Below are 22,218 nucleotides of genomic sequence, written 5' to 3' on the forward strand. Positions count from 1 at the left end.
CGAACTGAGAATCCCAGTACTCAAGAAGCCCTTACATTTGCAGTAAATTGATTTTTAGTAAGAATACCATGAAAATTCAATGAGAATAGAATAATCTTTTCAACCAATGCTACTAGCACAACTGGGTATCCACATGCACAAGAATGAAGTTGGATTTCTACCTCACACCATATATAACAATTAAATCTGAATAGTTTAAAGACTTAACTGTAAGAACTAAAACTATAAAACTCTTAAAGAAAGCATACATATAAATAAATCTTCATGATCTTGGATCGGGCAACAATTTCTTAGGCATGACACCAAAAGCAAAAGCAATGAAAGAAAATCTAGATAAAATGTACATTATCACAATGAAAACCTTTTGGGTATCAAAGGGCACTATTAAGAAAAGACAAGACACAGAATGGGAGAAGGTTTCTGCATATCATATATACGATAAGAGATTTGTATCTAGAATATAAAAGGAGCTATATTAACACCCAGTAATAAGATAACAAATAGTACAATTAGAAATGAGCAAACGACCTGAATAAACACTTCTCCAAAAAAGACAAATAGTCAATAAGCACAGGAAAAGATACTCAGTATCATTAGCTAGCAAGAAACTGTAAATCCAAACCATAATGAGATATCACCTCATACCCACTAGCATTGCTATAATGAAAAGACAAGTGCTGGCAAGAAGGAAGAGTAATCGGAAACCGCATACCCTGCTGGAGGGAAGGTGAAGTCATGCCGCTACTTTGAAAACACTCTGGCAGTGCCTCAATCGGTTAAACACAGGTAGATTTACAACATAACCCAACAATTTCACTCCCAGCTACGTACTCAGGAAAAGTGAAAAAAATGTTAATTCAAAAACTTGTCCATGAATCTACATAGCAGTATTAGTCACAATACCCAAAAAGTGAAAACAACCCAAATATTTATCAAATGGTGAATGGACAAACATATCTCAATAAACTTTTTTAAAGGGGGATGGAAAAAATGCTTTAGATTGTGAGAGGGTATGATTAGTTTTTTAATGACTGCTAAGGCTATCACGGATTGGAAAGCCTGCCTAGAATTTCAAAAGGACTCATAGATAGTACGCCTTTTTTTGAGATGAGGGGCTACTTATATGCAAATGTAGAACATTTACAGTTATTCCAATTAAAGTCAAGTGTTGTTTGGCAGGGAAAAAAAATACTGATTCATATGGGAGGCCTGGGTTCTGATTTAAGACTACCTAATGATTAAATTATGCAATTTGGACAAATCATTGAACCTCTTTAGGTCTCATTTGCCTCATTCCTAAAATGAAGTTGGAATTAGTTGATTTTCTGTTTTTTGGAAATAGGGTCTTGCTCTGTCATCTGGGCTGGAGTGCAGTGGGGCTACCATTGCACACGGCAGCCTCCACCTCCCAGGTTTAAGTGATCTCTCACCTCAACCTTCTGAGTAGCTGGCACCATAGGTACACACCAGCATGCCAGCTAATTTATTTTTACTTTTTGTAGTGATAGGGTCTCACTATGTTTCCCAGGCTGGTCTCAAACTCCTGGGCTCAAGCGATCCCCTCCTGCCTTGGCCTCTCAAAGTGCTGGGATTATGGACATGTGTCACTATACCCAGCCAAGTTAATTTTGACATTCAAACCCTAAAGAGTACATAAGTATGAAAATAATTGTTAGTCCTATGTTGAAATTTATATACGACTATGCTGAAGCAACAAAAAACATTAGAAATGACAACACTAGGTGAGTTCTAAGAACATTGGAATTCCAAGCTCTGAGACTAAAATGTTCATCATAATTAGAAGCTGAACTAAAACCGGCTATGCCTGAGAAAACTCAGCTAAGTCTCTTCCTCTTAACCCTGAAAGTGTTTATGATGATGGCATCATCAGTTTTCTCACAGCATCAAGATAATTAAGACGAGTGACTCTATTTTGTGATGATATTTCTTTTTTCTTTTTAAGTGAAAGCAAGTTTATTAAGAAAGCAAAGGAATAAAAGAATGGCTACTCCATAGGCAGAGCAGCCAATGATATTTCTTATTTGAAAATATGTATTAACCCATGTGCAGGTGTAAGGAAGGTGAAGAGTTAGAAAAAACAAATATTTGTTACACCCTAGAACTTAAAGAATAAAAAAAAAAAACATTCTTTTTAATTAAAAAAAAGAACAAAACAAATATTTGTTTTATTCAATTTGTATAAAAGAAAATGCTAACAGTAACATGACATAGGAGGTATTCAAAATCAAGTTAGGCAGAGGATATCTCAGAAGGATGAACTTATTAGAATGTACTGGTGGTGACCCTGTGATAGACGGCAGTAGAATAGTTGACAGGAAACCCTAATGGGGATTCAGATAATCACTTTATGATCTGGGAAAGACAATGTAAATTAAAACAATATGAATAAATAGTTAATATACTACTAATTAAGTTAGGGAAGATAGTACCTCATAGTAACTTAGGTCTAGTACTTATTTTAAGAATTTCTGGGAATGCAGGATCTGGTATATAAAGTCATAATACCTATGTTTGTACAACTTATCCCTGGGCTATATAGGATTCTACTAACATTAACAGAAGGTAAATTTTTTTCCCACATGATTTCTGATGAAATAAACTATATTTCAATAAAAGTATTATACTACAATGAAACTCACAACGTTCAATGAATTATAACCTTTGTTAATGGATAAACAAAGTGATTCCCCAATTCTTTTCTCTACAAACTGGATATTGTTTGGCAATTATTCTATTTCTTTCTTCTCTCTGCCTTTTCTGAAGTATTTTTTTTGGAGGGGTTATGAAATATAACTTGAAATTAAAGTTTTTTCTAATTAAGAAATGCTAGTGTGATAGGAAAACAACAGATTTTTATTTCAAAGTAATGCATGCTCCAGCTTCAGGGACTAGCAAGATAATTTAAACAAACAACAACAACAAAAAACAAACAAAGTAATTCTGTCCTCATGTTTTGATGGAACTTAACAAAATTCCTGGCTCAAGATAGTTCTCAGTTTGAAACCCATAGTGTTCAATAGGTGCATGCTTCAGCAATACGTATCTGAAAGTGACTGCATTTTATTTCTCTCATTGATGTGACCATTATTGTTTATTAAAACATGAATTAAATGCTTATCAACAATACTTTATTATTTCACTTAAAGACTTACAAGGTATTCTGAGGTGTTTATTACTTACTCAATATCACACATATTGCTATAAAACAAAAACAGTACTTCTTGTCAAATAGTTTACAATAAAAAGAAAAAATACATATAAGTACATAATGAGGGAGCAAAGAAGAATCATAATGAGTGGCCATGAATCATTACAACACTAAGAAAGGACCCTTTCTGACAGTTACAACCAGCTCTCCATGTAAATTTCTTCTACCCCTAATATATCTAAGAATTGTTATTATTCTCACTTCTCAGATCAGGAAATTGAGGGTCAGAGATAAGGATCTTATGAAGTACAAATAAGGTCAGAAGGATGTGAGTAACACGGACTGAAGAGCTGGAGACAGCTATGTGAAGGACCTGAAATACGAGGAGAACTTCAGCGGGTAGCAGAGTAGGCGAGCCTGAGAAGCGGCCAGGAGAGGCCCTGACTGGCCAAGGAGAACAATCAGGCAACGATGGGGAGCCCAGGATGCACAGCGCAGGCACAGGGACCAGCACTCAGGGATGGCTTTGCAGAACAAGCTGCTGTGAAGGAGAAGTTATTACTCCTAGAATATGAGCCAAGAATATAGAAGACCTTGACAGCCAAGGCACTGGAATGAAGATTAAGTGGAAGAGCCACTGAAGACTCCTGAAGAGAGAGCCAAGATGAAAATGTATTTTTAAGATTAGTGAGTGAGTGAGTAGAGGGGCATTAGAATAGAAAAAAGCTGGAACCACAAAGAAAAGGTAGAAACAATTATATAAATTTCAAATAATAAGGATTTAAATACAGGCAATGGAAACTGACAGAAAAGAACAATCTAAAACTTTGGAAGTAGAAACAACAGATGTTAGGACCAGAGTCAATAGAGACGTGTAGGGCAGGAAGGAGCCAGCCATGATTTGATGACAATGTGGACACCATCTTCTCCTCTTCTGGGAGATGAGAGAAAGTTAGAAGAAACAGAAATAGAGCTTCCAGTCTCAGCCTTGACTGAGGGGCTTCCACCAAACTTAGACTCCCTCCCAAACTACTGCTTGAGAGGAACCAACACAAGCAGGACTTGATGGACAATACAAGAAGAGAGAGAGGTTGTGCAGTGAGCTCCTCATCTACTCTAGCTACTTCTACGTTTTTCTTCTACAGAAATACGCAGGTGCTGGGTAGGTAGAAACACTCAAAAATACTTTTTTAGTTCTTTAAATGAAATGATAAAGTATTCTAAACATTTAACTCATGATTTAATCAATCGTCAAAATTACATTATCAGTTACATAAAGAAACAAAAAGTGAAACAACTATTTTTCTTAAAAATAGTTCATTCGTTTAATGGGCTTCCTACGTTCTTTGTCACTTATTTTGATGCCTGAAAAGTGATTTTTAGGTCAAATGTATGATACACTACCACTGTATTTTATGTACTATATGAATATGCTATTATTTATACAAGGGTTCCCCGTATCATCTGTGTAAAGGAACATTCACATCCATGCTATGAGGTTCAAAGCATAATTTTACTGTTTTAAGTTATTATGGAGGTTTCCTGTATATTTGCTTTTTTGATGCGTTACTGGTGACATGCACGGTTTATTTGTTAAGTAGTCATTTATTAAAGTAACATCCAGTTTCAACATTGTTCCTGTGGAGAAAAATGATCTATTTCATGACCACTAACTTAGTTTCTCAAGACTGTGTTGAAAAGCAAGGGCAGGCTCTATTTTGTGCTGAAATTTTATCTGAACTATAAAAAATGTTTCAGAATGCCATTTAAATATATTTAGATAAATATTTTATATAAATAATCTAATACCCAAAATAACAATCTTTCAGTCCAATGATTTTATATAAATAACCTAATACCCGAAACAACAATTTTTTAGCCCAGTGAAATAAAACTTGAATGAAGAACTATTGAGAGCAATATGGAATGATTATACATAGGAAAGTAACTATATGAGTAATAAAAAATGACATTTCTACATCTCTACTCACTTTTCCCTCTTTCAATCAGTGCTTAAGAATACAGAGTACAGATACACATTTGTGTTGTTCTACAATGTAAGTAGTTCTTTCTTCCATCTTCACAGCAAAGATCTCAAAACAAAAGTTGCTTTTTGAAAAAACATGTTTTACATAAACGTATCATTCAAAGGTACTCACGGTCTTCATCTGTCTGCACTATGAGTTCTTGGCTTTCCTTCCGGCCCTCTGGGTTCATGAGAATCAGTTTCACACTGACATTGGTGTATGGTGACAGGTTAGTGATTGTGTGTTGAGGGTGTGAGTTTTCTGTATCCCAGCTTACTTCTTCTCGCACTTGTTCTTGTCCTCCAACTTGGTAACAGTAGTGGACAGTGAGATTATAACTGTGGCAACGAGTTACATTATATCCAAATGGCTCCCAGCGGATAGTGATTTGCCGAGATTTGACCTCCACTACTTCCAGTTTCCTTGGGCCTCGCATGGGATCTATTTAGAAAAGAAGACAAAAGAAAACATGAGAAAGAAGAAAGATAAAGGCTCAGGTCAATCCCAAAGGTCACAGATATTCCCAGTTGTCCCCAACACCTCTTCTTCCTAGATAATAAATCCCTAAATCTTGGCTAGGCATTTGGCTACCCAGAATAAAGATGAAAGTTTCCATTATTTTCTGCAGATAGATATGGCCATGTGCCTAAGTTCTGAAGAATGGTATATAAGATGAAATGTCCAAAACAGTTTGTGAGAGGTGTTCTTACAAGGCAGGGGCTCACCATCTTTGGTCCTTCTTCTTTCCTATTAGCTGGATGGAGGATATGACATTTGGAGCTCAGGCAGCCACGGTGAACCATGAGGCACTTAAACGTTAAGAATTCAAAGCACTGATGAAGGAGGAGCCAGGGTCTCTGATATCACCGAGCGACCATACCGGCCCCGACCTTCCCACCTCCAAACTTTTCATTAGGAAAAATTAAATGCTATCTTATTTAAGCCTCTTTTCCTCTGGGTCTCTGAATAAATAAACCAATCTTAATACTGATACATGTGTTTTTTCTTTAAGCATTAATTTATAATTATGTAATTGGAAAACATAAGAGAAAAAGCTTGAGAATTATCCATGAAATAATATAATAAGAGAGCATAAACTTCTGAGCAGAACAGGTGTTTCCAAATTTCAATCCGAACAGAATTCCACGCAATCAATTCTAAAGTAATTCTTGCCTATTCATGACAATTTCTTAGTATTCTTCTTTTAGCCCCAGCTCCAGGTACATTTTCAAGCTTAGAAATCTAAATGACATGGAGAGAATATAAGCATTTTTGCATGGTTTAAAACAAAATATATGTAGAGAAAGCTTAGATTTGTTTATGAAATCATGATGAAAATAAATACTACTATGTGAATAACATTTACCCAGCACTTATAATGTACCATGCACTGCTACAAAAAATTTAGCATTCAGGGTTTTAGGAAAAGCCTAACCCAAAATGTTTTGTGTTATACATCCAGAGGTCATTTGATTCATAATTTTGATTTTTGTTCGTCTGAAGTGTGCCCACCAAATATGAACGTAAAGAGATCTACAATTGAGAAGGGACAATAAACTTGAGATATAAAAGCTACAGTTTATGGCACACTTACTATGTGTGAGTTGCTTTCTATATATTTCCTATTCCTTACAATAATCCTGTAAATATTTTTATTTCTAATATATAGAGACAAAATTTGTGACCAAGGTAGGCTCAATAACTTGATCAGGGTCGGGGTTTGCTGTGGCACTCGAATTTGGATCTGACAACTACAAATCATGCTGCCCCCACTCCATTGTTGGTCTTTACCAAACTAAAGAGAATCAAATAAGAAGAAATTAGGATACGAAAGATACTAAGACTTCACCTAAAACATGACCCAAAAATGTACAATATAATAAAGATCCAATGTATTTAAACTTGAGTCAAAAGTGTTGGAGGAAGTCTTCTCCCTTTTCCTGCTAATTCCATAGAAGAGAGGGTCAAGGCCATATTCCCCGGTTCAGCTGTACCAGAGAGCCTGGTCTGCACTTCAGGGCGATGCAAACTTGTCTGGACTATTGTTGAAGTTCACTTCTTGACTCCTATTTGCGCATAAATTCTTTGTGTCTGTTTTCTCCATCATTTATGCCATAGAGAGAACTTAAAATCCCCCCTTTTTACCTGCAACCTCTAACAAATGAAAATGTTTAAAGTGGAATAATATGAAATATGCAATGCAGAATTTACCAGATATCTGCTGTAATCATAAAATGGGATTAATAAAGATCACTCATGTTACTCTGTCCTGTAATAAATGTAAGAACCAAGGATGAAAACTCCTCCAAGAAATCGTGAGTGGCATTCTCATGGAATGTTCCTTATTACAAAATTAATTTTTCATATTTAAATTACTTCTGTAGGGAAAATGCCATAAATAAAATTATTTAGAAATAACATTGAAGGTTTTTTTTCCAGATTAGTAACTTTTACAACTTAACGGAAATGTATAATTTTATACAATGCTTCATTAGTTGAATGTTCATAAAAACTTCTAATAACCTCCAGATCCCTTATACACAAACAGATCAACAAGTGTCCCTCTGCCCTTTTCCTTATTAATCCCAGGCCTCCTATTCATCACAGGACTGTTCTAATGCGTTTTCCTAAGGTTTTCATCAGTTTTACTGACTAACAAAATGACTAAAGGCTTCAGATATTAGTTTAAACAAGAAGTACAGTTCTAACTTAATTTCAATGGAAAACTTTTTTTCTCTCCATAAGTAAGTCTGCATCATTCGGTATTTCTTATCCAAGAAACTATATACTTAAATTAAAACGCAGGAGTAAAGACAAAGGCTTCTGTCTACCGGTCAAGTAGTCTTGAAATGCATGCTCCCTTTCTCTGTAAGTACCTTTTAGAATTCCATCATGGTAAAATTAAGTCTCAGATTTCCCATACATTTGCCAAGTACTATAGCTAAGCATAACACAAAACAATCATTTCTATGACAAAGGCTCTAAATTGCCTATTGTCATGAGTGGTAATCAGACAGGAGACAGAGGCTGTATGAGGTCTAAATCTTAGATGAAAAGAGAGTGGCACTCACTGGCTTGCATCTTTACCTCAAAGCAAAACTACAGTTAACCAAAGCAAAACTATCTTACAGAAGCTTTTGCAGAGTATTTTCCTTTGTGCCCTCTGTGAGCCTTTGACTATGGTCCGTAGTTCTGCTGTGTCTACTAATTTGTTGCTATCACCATGGCAGGGTCAATATCAACAGGGGTAGGAAGGGTCATATCAACATAGGATAGGGATGAAGGCCTCTTTGACTCTGATTCTCATTTGTCAAAAGCTTACAGGATAAGTTAAATCAACGCCATGACACAGGGATATGGTCCACTTCAGATGGAGTACTGTCATTTGCTCTTACCAGGGTCCAAAGGCAAAGTTAAGTGAGTTGGGGAAATGGCTGGTAAAGCAGATACATACAATAACATAAATGAAATGCCATGTGCTACCATGTACCTATGAGAGCAGCCTCCTTTAATGATAAGTGTTGATAGGCTATGACCAATGACTAAGGAAATCTGACAATTCTTTTAACTCATACTAAGCAAACTGCCTGATTTCAATGCTTCTTTGTTTTTACTTTTTTTCTGCCATTCTGCAAAATTAAATTCTGATCCAGCAATGGATTTATAATAATTACATCTTCAGTTAGTGTTTTATAATACCTTTGTTTTCAGTGTTTCTGCAGAACGATTTCCATTAGTGTGCTGCTAACTGTGAATGAGGCATTCCACAGGGACATTTACTCTAGTGAGTTATACTGATGATCACTGAACACTCTGAAGGGCATCACTGTAGAAATATATCACACTGTAGGAAACAAATGGCAACTTCATAACTAGAAATGTGTAATTTTGGTAGGCTAATTTCAACTCACACTGCATTTCTGGAGTAGAATAAAAACACTGCCCCCCAAAAACTTGACATGGCATTACAAGCATTCTATGTGCACAATATATATCTCTTACAGTTAGATAACAGGGTGACAAATTGTATTCATAGGACCACTAGTTGTAGGAAATTTCTCCTCTTTCCTCATAATCCTGAAGATGCTACTGAGAATGGAATTGATTCCAAGGCCATTTTTCTTCACACTCACACCCTCTGACCACACTGATGCCTCCCTGCTTCCCTGAAAAGGTATCATGACAGGCCCCATTGGCATGAATCATGAGGCCAAGCGGTCCACTGTGGGCCCACTGACTCATGATAAGAGATGAGAATGGCCTCCCTACGGAGAAGCGTGCCGGAAGCTCAGTCAGTGAGCTCTTACCGACTCTCCCACTGATGCCTGCAGCATTTTTCATTCTGTTCTTTTTCTGCCAGCTTAAGCAAGGTTTCCAGCAGAGAAGTCTGACAGTTGCAGTCCTGACCTAAGGGACCAGCAAGCCCACTTCTAGCCTCCAGCACTTCAGCATCCTATTTAATCAGTGATCCTGGCTCCTTCTACATTCGGTCCTATTTTTCTATGAACAAGGGCAAAAACTGACTGATAGGATCAATTTCCATTGCAGGTTCAATTCACAGCTCATTTCTTTGGAACTCTGCACTTTACCTTCTATTACTACTACAGTGCTTTTTCAGAAACTCAATTTCAGAACCTGTGAGAGATATTTGGGTGTAATTTTAGGATCCTGTCATTGATAATCAAAAACATAGATTACAACCAATGCTCCCACTAACAGGTTTCTTTTTTCTACCTCTCCATGAACTCTACGGAGGTCTATTACAATAAAGGGAATAACAACCAGAATGGCATGGTGGGCCCCTTCAGGACCTCCAGCTATTGTACTTCTGCCTCACCAGTCACACTACAGGGTGACAAAATAATAAAGCAATAGCTCCCTTTACTATTTAGTGAAATCAGAGCAAAGGTCTGAGTAACTAATATTATAGTGACCTACCCCAAAATTCAGTATTCCTAAGCAGCAACGATTCTGGGTACATGGCCTTGTTTTTAGGTGAAGTAGTTAAAGGCTTTCAATTGGTCAGTGCTTTCCAGAGTTTAAAAAGTACCTTGTCAGTCAAGCTGAAATTGCTGGAATACAATTTAAATCTTTAATTTACACTGCCCTACAGGCATCTATGTAATGGTGATGTAATGGAATGAATTCAAACTTATCCTAAGAATTATATAAATTTGAATATATTTTTCCTCCAGAATACTTTTCATAGATAGCACATTAATAGTTTTCACATTTTATCATAATCAGAATCAAAAAATGCCCTTGGAAACAATCTGCTTTTCTTAAATAAATCATACAATCCTCTATAAGGGAGAATAGTATCTTCCTAACAAATAGGCCAAATTTCAAAAACAGTACTCATTTAAGAGAAGGAAAAAAAATAGTCTTACAGAATAAATGAAGGAAAGTGTAACAATGCCAAAGTCTACACAAAATCATTCTACTTCATTTCCTGGTTTAAGATGGACATAGTCTCACCATGTCTTTCATGTATTCCAAATGTTGGTTTGAACTCCGCCTAAATTGTAAAGGTAAGTAAACTACTGCCCAATCTTGCTGGGAAATAGATTACCCACATAGCAACTAAATAATTTAATTTAAATTATTAAGTTTAAAATTTAAACAACTAATCATTTAAATTTGCATCATATTTGAAAGCTGGAATTCCCATTCACATGTTATGGCAAACACGCAGAAATATCTTCTATAATAAAATGACTAAGATATACACTTATGGTAAGAACACAGATCTCAGATAAGGGAAGATAACACTCTAAACAGGCCACAACTGACAGCCTAGAGGCAGCACTCCCCAGCGGTGTTACGTAATGCTGAATGTTAGGTAACGCAGTATGTCCAAATGCTTTGCTAGTTCTTGGTTTGGCTTGTGTATTTTAAAAATAAAGTAAAAGAATCCATAGTGGACCCTGGGCTAGTCATCCAAGGTACCTGGTTTCAGAATAATTCCACCAAATCTTTCAGGATAAATATTTTGAGAATTTTTTTTAAGTTTAAATTTTTATTTTTATTTTATTATACTTTAAGTTCTAGGGTACATGTACACAACATGCAGGTTTGTTACATATGTATACATGTGCCATGTTGGTGTGCTGCTCCCATTAACTCGTCATTTACATTAGGTATATCTCTTAATGCTATCCCTCCCCACTCCCCCCACCGACAGGCCCCGGTGTGTGATGTTCCCTACCCGGTGTCCAAGTGTTCTCATTGTCCAATTCCCACCTATGTGTGAGAACATGCGATGTTTGGTTTTCTGTCCCTGTGATAGTTTGCTCAGAATGAAAAGTTTAAATTTTTAAGTAAAAAGCTTGCTGAATGCTGAAAGTTCAGACTTCATCACTATGCCATATATCCATATTGCATGACTGTACTTGTACCCCTAAATCCATAAAAATAAAAGTGTTATTGAATAGAGGTTGGAAAAAGAGGGGTAGAAATTTACTGTTGATACTTTCCAAAATAAAGAAATGTGGGTATTGACAGGGCACTCAATAATAACATGTCATATTTTATTCTCCCTGAATGATGAACTGTACAAAAATAAGGTTAGAAGTGTCACAATGATTGAAATATGTTTTCATTTTAAACAGAATAATTTTTTGTTGGTGTTTAGGGTTTCTGAAATTTTAAGTAATAAAACCTCTAAAACCCATTGAAAAGTATAAAATAAAACAATATTCTGTGTACCCACTAATATCAAACGTTAACATTTTATGTTTTGTTCCAGATCACTTTTTATTAAAGAAATAAAATATTACTGCTATAAAATTTTGCCACCTTCCTACTTACTATTCAAAGGTTATTATCTATCATTCCCAAACATGTTTTTGTACTTTTATTACATTTATCTAGGATGCTTAAAAATTTTCAAAAATGCTACTATTTTTGCAACATGAGATTTCATTCGATATAATGGAGTTGAAGCTATGTTAGTTTAACTGGTGTCTAGAATTACATTAAATAAAACACAGTTTACTTATCCATTCCCCTATTGCGGAAAAGACAGCGGAGTCTACCTTTTCTCTATTACAAGCAGTGCTATGAGCAGCATCTATGTCTATATGCCCTCCTGGCCACAGTTTCCCTTAGTGCACATTAAAAGTGAGACTGTTGACTTGTAGACGTTACATATCTCTAAGTAAAACAGATAATGTCAAACTTCTCTCCAAAATAAAAACAATGTTCAGATGTTCCTTTTTTTCTTTTTTTTTTCTTTTGCTAAAAAAGGTTGCATTTCAAGGCTATGGGTCTATACTGGCTCCGAAGGACAGATCTTAAAGTAATGGTTCCAGTTAAATGTAAATAAACAAAGTCTAATGTGCGTTTATCTTTTTTTTTTTTTTTTTTTTTTTTTTAGACGGAGTTTTACTCTTTTGCCCAGGCTGGAGTGCAATGGCACAATCTCAGGTAACTGCAACCTCCGGTTTCAAGCAATTCTCCTGCTTCAGCCTCCCGAGTAGTAGGGAAAACTGGCGTCCGCCATGACGCCCGGCTAATTTTGTATTTTAGAGTCAGAGTTTCACCATGTTGACCAGGCTGGTCTCGAACTTCTGACCTCGTGATCCTCCTGCCCTGGCCTCCCTAAGAGATGGGATTATAGGCATGAGCCACTGCAACCATCCCTAATGTGCGATTATGAGTTGCATCATTTATTTGGGATAGTATTTGAAATAGAGATCTACAATACATAGAACTATTTCTTTCTTTGGCTATAGCAACTGTATTTGACAAAGGTTCACGTTAAGAATTTCTCCCAACCACCACTCATTATATCATATTATTATTGTGTTTGTATGAAAACAAAATATTCAAACTCATCAAATAATTACTAAATGAACAATACATCCATAAAGTAATTATTACAATTTCTGATTACAACAGAATGGCATACCATTTACTCTCAAGGACTCTCCCATTTGAAAACAACTAGATCCAGTATAAGACATCTTTTTAATTGCATAGGATGTAGTGTGTCTCCAGCATATATACCTTATAACATGTCCCTTGTCCAAAACAAAGGGTAAGGTGGAACTCTAGTTGTCTACATCAGCACCGGAATCCAAAGATGAAGCCACGGGCCAGGGGCGGGGAAGCCAAATATGATGTTCCCAAGCTAATCTCAGACAAATAACAGTGTGTAAAGTATCCACAGTCAGTACCATCTCCTGATTCCAGCAAACACAAATACAAACCTATAAACAAACTGATCCACAAATATCGGCCTCCTACTTTCACAAATAAAGCCCACCCAAATATAAGCTCACTAGTAAAGATTAACAAAAATAACAGAAAACAAGATGCCCTGACAGAGAGTCAACAGAGATAAGACACAACAGATTCACATCACTTAAATGACCAGATTCAGAATCTAAAATTTGCGTGCCACTTCCAAAATTAAAAATGTAATTACAAAAATGAGTATGTAATACGTCACTGAAAATGACCAATTTTAAAAACAGCTAATGTAACTTTTAGAAAGAATAATATTGTTGAAATAAAACAAAAACCTCAATGGATAGGACATTAATTATGTACTGTATAAAACTAGACAGCAAGATTGGACACAACTTAAGAGAGAATTAGTGAAGTAGTGAATGGATCAGAGGAAGTTATCTAGAATGTAGCACAGAAAAACAGAAATAGGAACATAACAGAAAATAAGAAAGAAAGATAGAGGGCAAAATTACAGGGTATATCTATGTCTAATTTGGCATTCCAGAAGCAGAACACAGGGAACAGAGGAGAGGCACTAACTGAAGACATAATGTCTGAGAAATTTCCAGAACTGACAAGAGATATCAGTGGGAAGATACAGAAAGTATAACATATACAAAAGATAGAAAAATTAAATTAATTCCACATTCAGATATAATGTAGTTAAACCACCAACACCAAAATAAAGAGATGATCTCAAAAGCATCTAGAGAGAAAAAGCACATCACCTACAAAGTAATGGCAGATTGACCAAAGAGTTCTCAACAATGAGAGTGGAAGGCAAAAAAACAGGGGAATAAAATACTCAAAGTACAAAGAGAAAATATGAATATGAATATGTCAACTTAGAACTATATACATAGCAAAACTATATCATTCAAGGATCAAGACAAAATAAAGCTAATTTTAAAGAATCATACCTGAGTGAACTTACTACCAATGAACCTGCAATAAAGGATCACCTTCAAAAAGAAAAATGAGTTTTGAAAGAAGGTCTGAGATGCTAGAAGAAATGGTCAGCAAAGAAACATAACTTATGTTTGTAAAATAACAATACTGTCTAATTTTAGAGCTTTTTATATACAGAATGAGACTGCCGACAACAAGAGCAAACACACAGGTAGGGCAATGCTCAGAGTTACAGTGTTGTAAGATCTTTCCAACACTGGGAAGGGAAGTTTAAGATACTAACTACAGACTTTCAGTATGCAAGGCAAACTCTTTAGGGTAATCACTATACAGATAGCCATAGGATAATACCTTCAGTAACAAGTAACTCATCTAAAGAAAATAAGTTCTTTCAGTCAATTATGGGAAAAAAACAAAAGAAAAGAAAAAAGGCAAGGGGTGAGGGGAAATGTAGAAAAACAGGAAAAACCAGAAAGCAAACAGAAAAGTGCTAGATAGAAGTCTACCACTAGTAGTAGTAGTAATATATTAGTAGTAATATATATACTAGTAATATATACTATATAATATATATATTAGTAATATATATATACTAATATATATTAGTATATTATACCAATATATACTAGTATAATATATATACTAGTAATATATCAGTAATACATATATAATATATAGTATTACTAGTGTATATTACTACTAGTATATACTAGTAATGACAACACATGTAAATAAAATCTTGTCTATTAAAATGCCCAGAGAATTAAAAGTAAAATCAACATCGTGCCATAATCTATTTACAAAAAATAAATCTAAGCTGTTTCACTACAACATTTTCCTGGAGGTTCTATTCAGTACAGTAAGAAATGAAAAGTATAAGAATGAAACAAGAAAAAACAACACTTTAATTATATGCAGACAATGTGACAGGCTTAGCACACAGCAGGACCTACAAGTTATTCAAAAAAGCAAATGTTAGCAAGGTGACCAAATATGGGATTAATTTTGAAATCCTCTGCATTTTTGTGTATTATCAAACTGAAACATCACTGAATTTTTTTTCATTTACAACAACATCAAATGATACAAGGAGCCCAGGAATAAATGTTACAAGACACCAATAACAGATAAAAATCCAAAACCTCATTGAAAGACATTAGTGAGGATCAAAATAATTGGAGTTATACCATGTTTATGAACGGCAGACTCAATATGGTAAAGGTGTCAGTTCTCCCCAAGCTAATCTATAGAATCACTACAATTTCAGTTAAAACCTAATCAGTTTTAAGGAACTTGATAAATTGATTCTAAAGTAAATAAATAAGTGCAAAGGTCCCCAAATAGAACACTCTGTAGCAGAATGAGGCAGGAAAATTTGTTCTATCCGATACCAAGAGTTATTTAAAAGCTACAGTAACCACACAGTGTGGTATTGCTGAAAGAACAGACATGAAGCACAACAGAAATCTTGATGTTCTATATGATAGAGGTGGCGTTTCTGATTCCTGGGGGAAACAAGTGGTGCTAGAAGTGGATTCCTACCCTGTATCATACACAAAAATCAATTCCGACTCAATTAGAAGCATAAAAACTGAAATTTAATTTTTTAAACTAAAGAATGTAGGGGATTATTTTTTCTGATTACAGGGCAAAGAAATAGTTCTTAAGCACCAACTATCAATGAAAAGTTCAAATTTATGCTACATTAAAAGTAAAAACATATTTATCAAATGTATCATAAGGAAAGTGAAAACCTAAGCTATAACCTTATTCTTGTAAAGAAAGGAAAACAACCAAACACAATGAAGACAGAAGTTATAAAGAGGTATTTAGTAGAAAAGTAAAAGGCAAACCACAGAACAGAAGACATTGGCAACCACTAAACAAACGAGAGATATTGATTATATACCGAACTTCCACCAATCACAAGAAAAAGATGACAACTCAAAAGAAAAGCTGGTAAAAGAACAGGACTTCTGAAGAAGAGGAAAATTACAGACCACAAACATGAAAACATGCTCAAGCTTAATACTAATCTGGGAAATGCCCATTAGAGTCACAGTAAATTCCATGCTATACCCATCAGTTTCACAAAAATTAGAAAGTCTGGTAATACTGATTGTTGGCAGCAACGTGTTATACATCATTAATGAGAGTGGGAACTGGTACAGCCACTATGGAACACAAGTTGGCATCATCTTGTAAAGCTAACCTTAGAATACAACCCAGCTGTTATATTCTTAGGCATATATTCTAGAATAGTGCTTTTTCACTTAGAAGAATAACCTGGCATATTTTCAAAAATACAGTCATGCATCGCCCCAGAACAGAGATACATTCTGAGAAATGCATTGTCAGGTGATTTCATTGTGTGAACATCATAGAGTGCATTTACCCAAACCTACACAGTAGAGCCTATTCCACAGCCATGTTTAGACTGCCGCCTACTGCCCCTAGGCTACAAATCTGTACAGTATGTTACCGTATTGAATGCTGTAGGCAACAGAAACACAGCGGTAATTATTTGTGTATCTAAACATAGGAATGGTACAGTGAAAACATGGTATTATAATCATATGGGACCACAGTTGTATATGCAGTCTGTGGTTGACCAAAATGTCATTATGCAACACGTGACCCTATAAAGCTCTCTAGGCCTCATCCCCAGAGATACAGACTTGTTGGGCCTGCAATGAAGTCCCAGGATTTGTATCATAAGCAGCCTGGGTGATTCCAGTCATCAGAGAAATTTGAGAACAGCCTAGAGCCTATTCAAAGTAGTGCTGGTTCTCACACCAGCACAGCAGCATCCCCTGGAAGCTTACTAGGAACGCAGATACTCAGGCCCCACTTCTGACCTCCTGAAGATGAATCTTCACCTGCACATTGAAGTCGGAGAAGTGCTGTCTTGGAGGAGGGCTTTTTCAGAGTGCAGGCTGTATCCCTAGGTCATATCACAGTGGCATTTGTTTTAATCAAAGAGAATAGAAAAGAAACATAAAAATGCATTTTAAGTTAAAAGATATAGATTGTATCATGTCATAACTACGTAACAATGAAAATACATTTCATGCTGCATCTACAGGGTTTGAAAAATGCATTCCTAGAGAAATTCTTCCCAGTGGGCACCAGCAGACATGAGCAGAAATGTGTTTACCAGCATTATTATCAAAAGAATAAAAAAGAAAAGCAAGGAAACAATCCAAATATTTACTGAGCCAAAAGCAGATAAATATCCCTACAATGCAAAGTTAGACTACATAATTAGCTATAGCTAAGAGCTATATATTGTGTTTCAGAAACACATAGTATTGAATAAAAAAAACCAAGTCCCACAGGACTACTATGACGCAATCTTATAAAACTGAAAAACATGCAAAAGGAAATGGTTTAAGAATACCTATGTATGCGATAAAACTGTTTTAATAACAAAGTAAGAGAAGAACAAAGGAAAAATTTACATAAAAATGAAGAGATTGGCTACCTCTGTCCTGGAGACACAGAGATAAAATGAGCAGAAGACTACAATTAGCAGAAAAGGTTCTAGAAATATTCTGTTTTTAAGATGGGAAGTTGATTATTGCTATGCTGCACAATTTATGTAGGTTACATATGTCCTTTGTTTGTATCAAATATTACATAACTTCAGAAAACATTATTATAGGAAAGGCATGAATATCCTAGAAAGATTGTTGGCTCTTTGAGATTTCCTTCCTGGAGAACAGTATATCTTGGTTCTTCTGAGAGACGTACAATGGTTACAACCAGGCAGACTTAAAGGAAGCAAGATCATACATCATTAAAGATTCAGTAGTTCCATAGATACCCCCATGGGATGGAGTCCTCTGACTTGAAAAGAATTACAAAGCAACCCTCCTTCGAAACACACGATAATAGGTTTCCTAACAGTTGTATTCTTATCCCTGAAACTAGACCTTGGTTCCTAAAAGCTGAGCTTCAGGCTTGAGTGCAGCCTGGCTCTGACACTTGGGTACGGTTGTTGCTCCCCCTCCCCTCACCCAAACTTCTGAATCTCATTCTTGGAAACTTAGCGCTAGATCTGAAATGGAACTCAGGGCTGTCACATCAGGAGGAAGAGAGCAGTCAGGCAGGTGACCATCCAAGGCCACAGTTAACTCATGTGGTACCTCTGTGCAATTAGAAAAGAGAGCCCCCTTCCTTCCTCAAGACACTTATTTTCACCTGTTGGAAAACTACCACAAAAATACACAAATCTACAAGGTTTATGTTTATGTAAGTTTCATGATAAAAAGATATGCTTTCTACCGGATATACGTATATGCTGTGCACACTGAAAGTCCTTAGAGAATATATTTATAATTAACAATTTCAGAACTTACGACGAACCAAGCCTCAAAAAGTGAATGTACTATGAGGTATGCATGTTGACAGGAGTGTATGAAGGTTTTTTGTTTTTTGTTAGGAAACTAATACCATTTACTCATTTACCAGAGTTCAATATTCATATTCACACTTAAACTACATTTTCTCCAAGGTTCATATGCAAGTTACTCCCTGCTAACGTATCTGTCCCTCCAGCCACTGCCAGAATGCCTTCCTGATGTGACAGTTCATCTGCAACAATCAAAGGACTTCTAATTCATACTCTTATCATCTGACCGAAATAAAGAGTCTTCCCATTAATAAGTCACAACTATGAAAGTGATCGCAGAGCCCTTCTTGGTTTCCATACCAGTCAAGCAAATCTATCTGATGGACTTCGAATAAGGTCCTCCCTCCAAAATTAGTATCCCTGTTCAGACTGATCCAATATGCAAAAGGCAGCATCTTTTTATCTGCCAAAAAGTAGTCTTCAATTCCTTTCAGTCTTAGTTCAAAATCAAATCCCCTTGTGACTATTCCTTCTTAGTTGCAATAAAAACTCACAGACTTGGCAGGGCGTGGTGGCTCACGCCTGTAATCCCAGCACTTTGGGAGGCTGATGTGCATGGATCACAAGGTCAGGAGTTCGAGACCAGTCTGGCCAACATAGTAAAACCCCGTATCTACTAAAAATACAAAAAAATAGCTGGGTGTGGCAGTGTGCGCCTGTAGTTTCAGCTACTTGGGAGGCTGAGGCAGGAGAATCACATGAACCCAAGAGGTGGAGGTTGCAATGAGCAGAGATTGTATCACTGCACTCCAGGCCAGGCGACAGTGCGAGATTTCATCTCAAAAAAAAAAAAAAGAAAAAAAGAAAAGAAAAGAAAGAAAACAAAAAACAAAAAACAACGTGGTCAAGACCCAGTATATATATGTTTATTATGTTTATCTATGTCTTACTGCATTCTGTAACAATCAAGTTACATATCTCATCCCATTAACATGAATCTTTATCCTGGAAAATGCCTATATTTGTTAACACATTTGGTAAAAGGATACTAGCAGAGTGTAATACATAGTGAACATTTAGATCAGTTCCTTTGTCTCATAAATCAACTCTAGAAATACCTCCTTTTCTGCAGTGTTTACCTATTTTCTGTGAAAAGCCTTTCCAAGTTTCCGTGTTGTGACTCACATCTCTGCTGTGCTTTTCCGTTTTAAGGAAGTCACACGCACTATAAACAAGGCTTTCACTCACCACTGGAACTGTTCGGTTTTTGCCTGAGCTCCTTGGTGACATTTCCAAAGTGTAAAGTTCATCACTACAGAAGGAGCGCCACTGCTACATTCAAAATTCGAATCTTGAATTGTTTCTATACAGTGGAACAAACAGGCTGCAGTTCATCCTATAGATGAACTTTACAAGGGAACTGTTGTATGAAACAAATAGGAGTCTGCAGTAAAAGACTTCCTTGATATTTATTTCTGACTATATAAAACAGGAGGAGGCAAAATGATTTTCACAGTTTTTCAGAACTGTCAAAAATTGGTTTGGAATGGGTTTTGACCTTTTGTAACCCTCATAAAGCTATGATAGCCACAAAAAGCCTTGGAAGTTTGGAACTGATATTTTACCCAGGGCAAAAGAGAACCCAAACCATTCACTCTTTGCTACAGAAGTAACGTGATTAGTGATGAAAACAGTGAATCAAATACAATTTCAGTTTTACCTATATGTAACTATTACCTCTAGTTAATACTAAGCAGGTAAGTGTTATTTAAAATATTTTTTTTACCTATTTAGAGCCTCCTATTTTGGTATTTACAATCTTCTTATGATTAGACTGTTTTCTGTTTGAAGTTTACAAGACCGCACAAATCGTTTCAGAAAAGACCACACTCCACTCTGCTAGATTGACGGCTATACTGTAATTATCCTTCTATGTTTTCACCAACAACTTCAAAAAAAAAAAAAAAAAAAACTTCCTCAGTTTAAAAGAGCATATGATTGATAAGTTAGTTCTTATTTAAAACCTAGGTTTTCCATCCTGCTAATCTGCCAGGGAAGCTTGGGAAATGAGATGACAGAAGACTCAGTTCTAGCCGAAGAGTGTGTTCTCAGCACCCCACCGACAACTGGGATGGCAGGGCGGGAGGAGGTATGCTACAGGAAAAATGAACCCACCACTTTTATTTTAAAAAGATAGAAAGAAGGAAAACACGGGTTCTTACTTGAAATTATTTCTGTTCCAAATAAAACAACTTAAAAAAAAACAAGCTTGCTCCTTTAGTAAAGAGCAGTTTACCTCTCTGCTGAATTATCTTCTTATCTTGATACCAAATTTGTTCCATTTTAGTGTCAATTTTTCCCTAAACATAGTTTTTGTGTGGGATCAACTCCATTTTCCCATCAAGGTCAGACGACTTTGCAATACTTTTCTTTCTTTTTTTTTTCTTTCTTTCTTTCTTTATTATTATTATTATACTTTAAGTTCTAGGGTACATGTGCATAACATGCAGGTTTGTTACATATGTATACTTGTGCCATGTTGCTGTGCTGCACCCATCAACTCGTCAGCACCCATCAACTTGTCATTTACATCAGGTATAACTCCCAATGCAATCCCTCCCCCCACCCCCCTCCCCATGATAGGCCCCGGTGTGTGATGTTCCCCTTCCCGAGTCCAAGTGATCTCATTGTTCAGTTCCCACCTATGAGTGAGAACATGCGGTGTTTGGTTTTCTGTTCTTGTGATAGTTTGCTGAGAATGATGGTGTCCAGCTGCATCCATGTCCCTACAAAGGACATGAACTCATCCTTTTTTATGGCTGCATAGTATTCCATGGTGTATATGTGCCACATTTTCTTAATCCAGTCTGTCACTGATGGACATTTGGGTTGATTCCAAGTCTTTGCTATTGTGAATAGTGCCACAATAAACATATATGTGCATGTGTCTTTATAGCAGCATGATTTAAAATCCTTTGGGTATATACCCAGTAATGGGATGGCTGGGTCATATGGTACATCTAGTTCTAGATCCTTGAGGAATCGCCATACTGTTTTCCATAATGGTTGAACTAGTTTACAATCCCACCAACACTGTAAAAGTGTTCCTATTTCTTCACATCTTCTCCAGCACCTGTTGTTTCCTGACTTTTTAATGATTGCCATTCTAACTGGTGTGAGATGGTATCTCATTGTGGTTTTGATTTGCATTTCTCTGATGGCCAGTGATGATGAGCATTTTTTCATGTGTCTGTTGGCTGTATGAATGTCTTCTTTTGAGAACTGTCTGTTCATATCCTTTGTCCACTTTTTGATGGGGTTGTTTTTTTCTTGTAAATTTGTTTGAGTTCTTTGTAGGTTCTGGATATTAGCCCTTTGTCAGATGAGTAGATTGCAAAAATTTTCTCCCATTCTGTAGGTTGCCTGTTCACTCTGATGGTAGTTTCTTTTGCTGTGCAGAAGCTTTTTAGTTTAATTAGATCCCATTTGTCAATTTTGGCTTTTGCTGCCGTTGCTTTTGGTGT

The 22,218-nt window shown here is 36.1% G+C and overlaps 1 protein-coding gene across 4 annotated transcripts in view; it reads right to left on the bottom strand.

The window, feature by feature from the left end:
* The window catches only part of PTPRM (protein tyrosine phosphatase, receptor type M), an 840,737-nt gene that overhangs the window by 331,651 nt on the left and 486,868 nt on the right, over positions 1–22,218 (bottom strand). For all 4 annotated transcript variants that reach the window (XM_025365055.1, XM_025365057.1, XM_025365054.1 and 1 more), the window contains one exon: positions 5,329–5,637. In XM_025365055.1, the coding sequence (XP_025220840.1) occupies positions 5,329–5,637 (309 nt within the window). The remainder of the gene's footprint in view (positions 1–5,328; positions 5,638–22,218) is intronic.

The sequence above is a fragment of the Theropithecus gelada genome, chromosome 18, assembly GCF_003255815.1.
Source record: "Theropithecus gelada isolate Dixy chromosome 18, Tgel_1.0, whole genome shotgun sequence".
In the NCBI taxonomy this organism is placed as follows: Eukaryota; Metazoa; Chordata; class Mammalia; order Primates; family Cercopithecidae; genus Theropithecus; species Theropithecus gelada.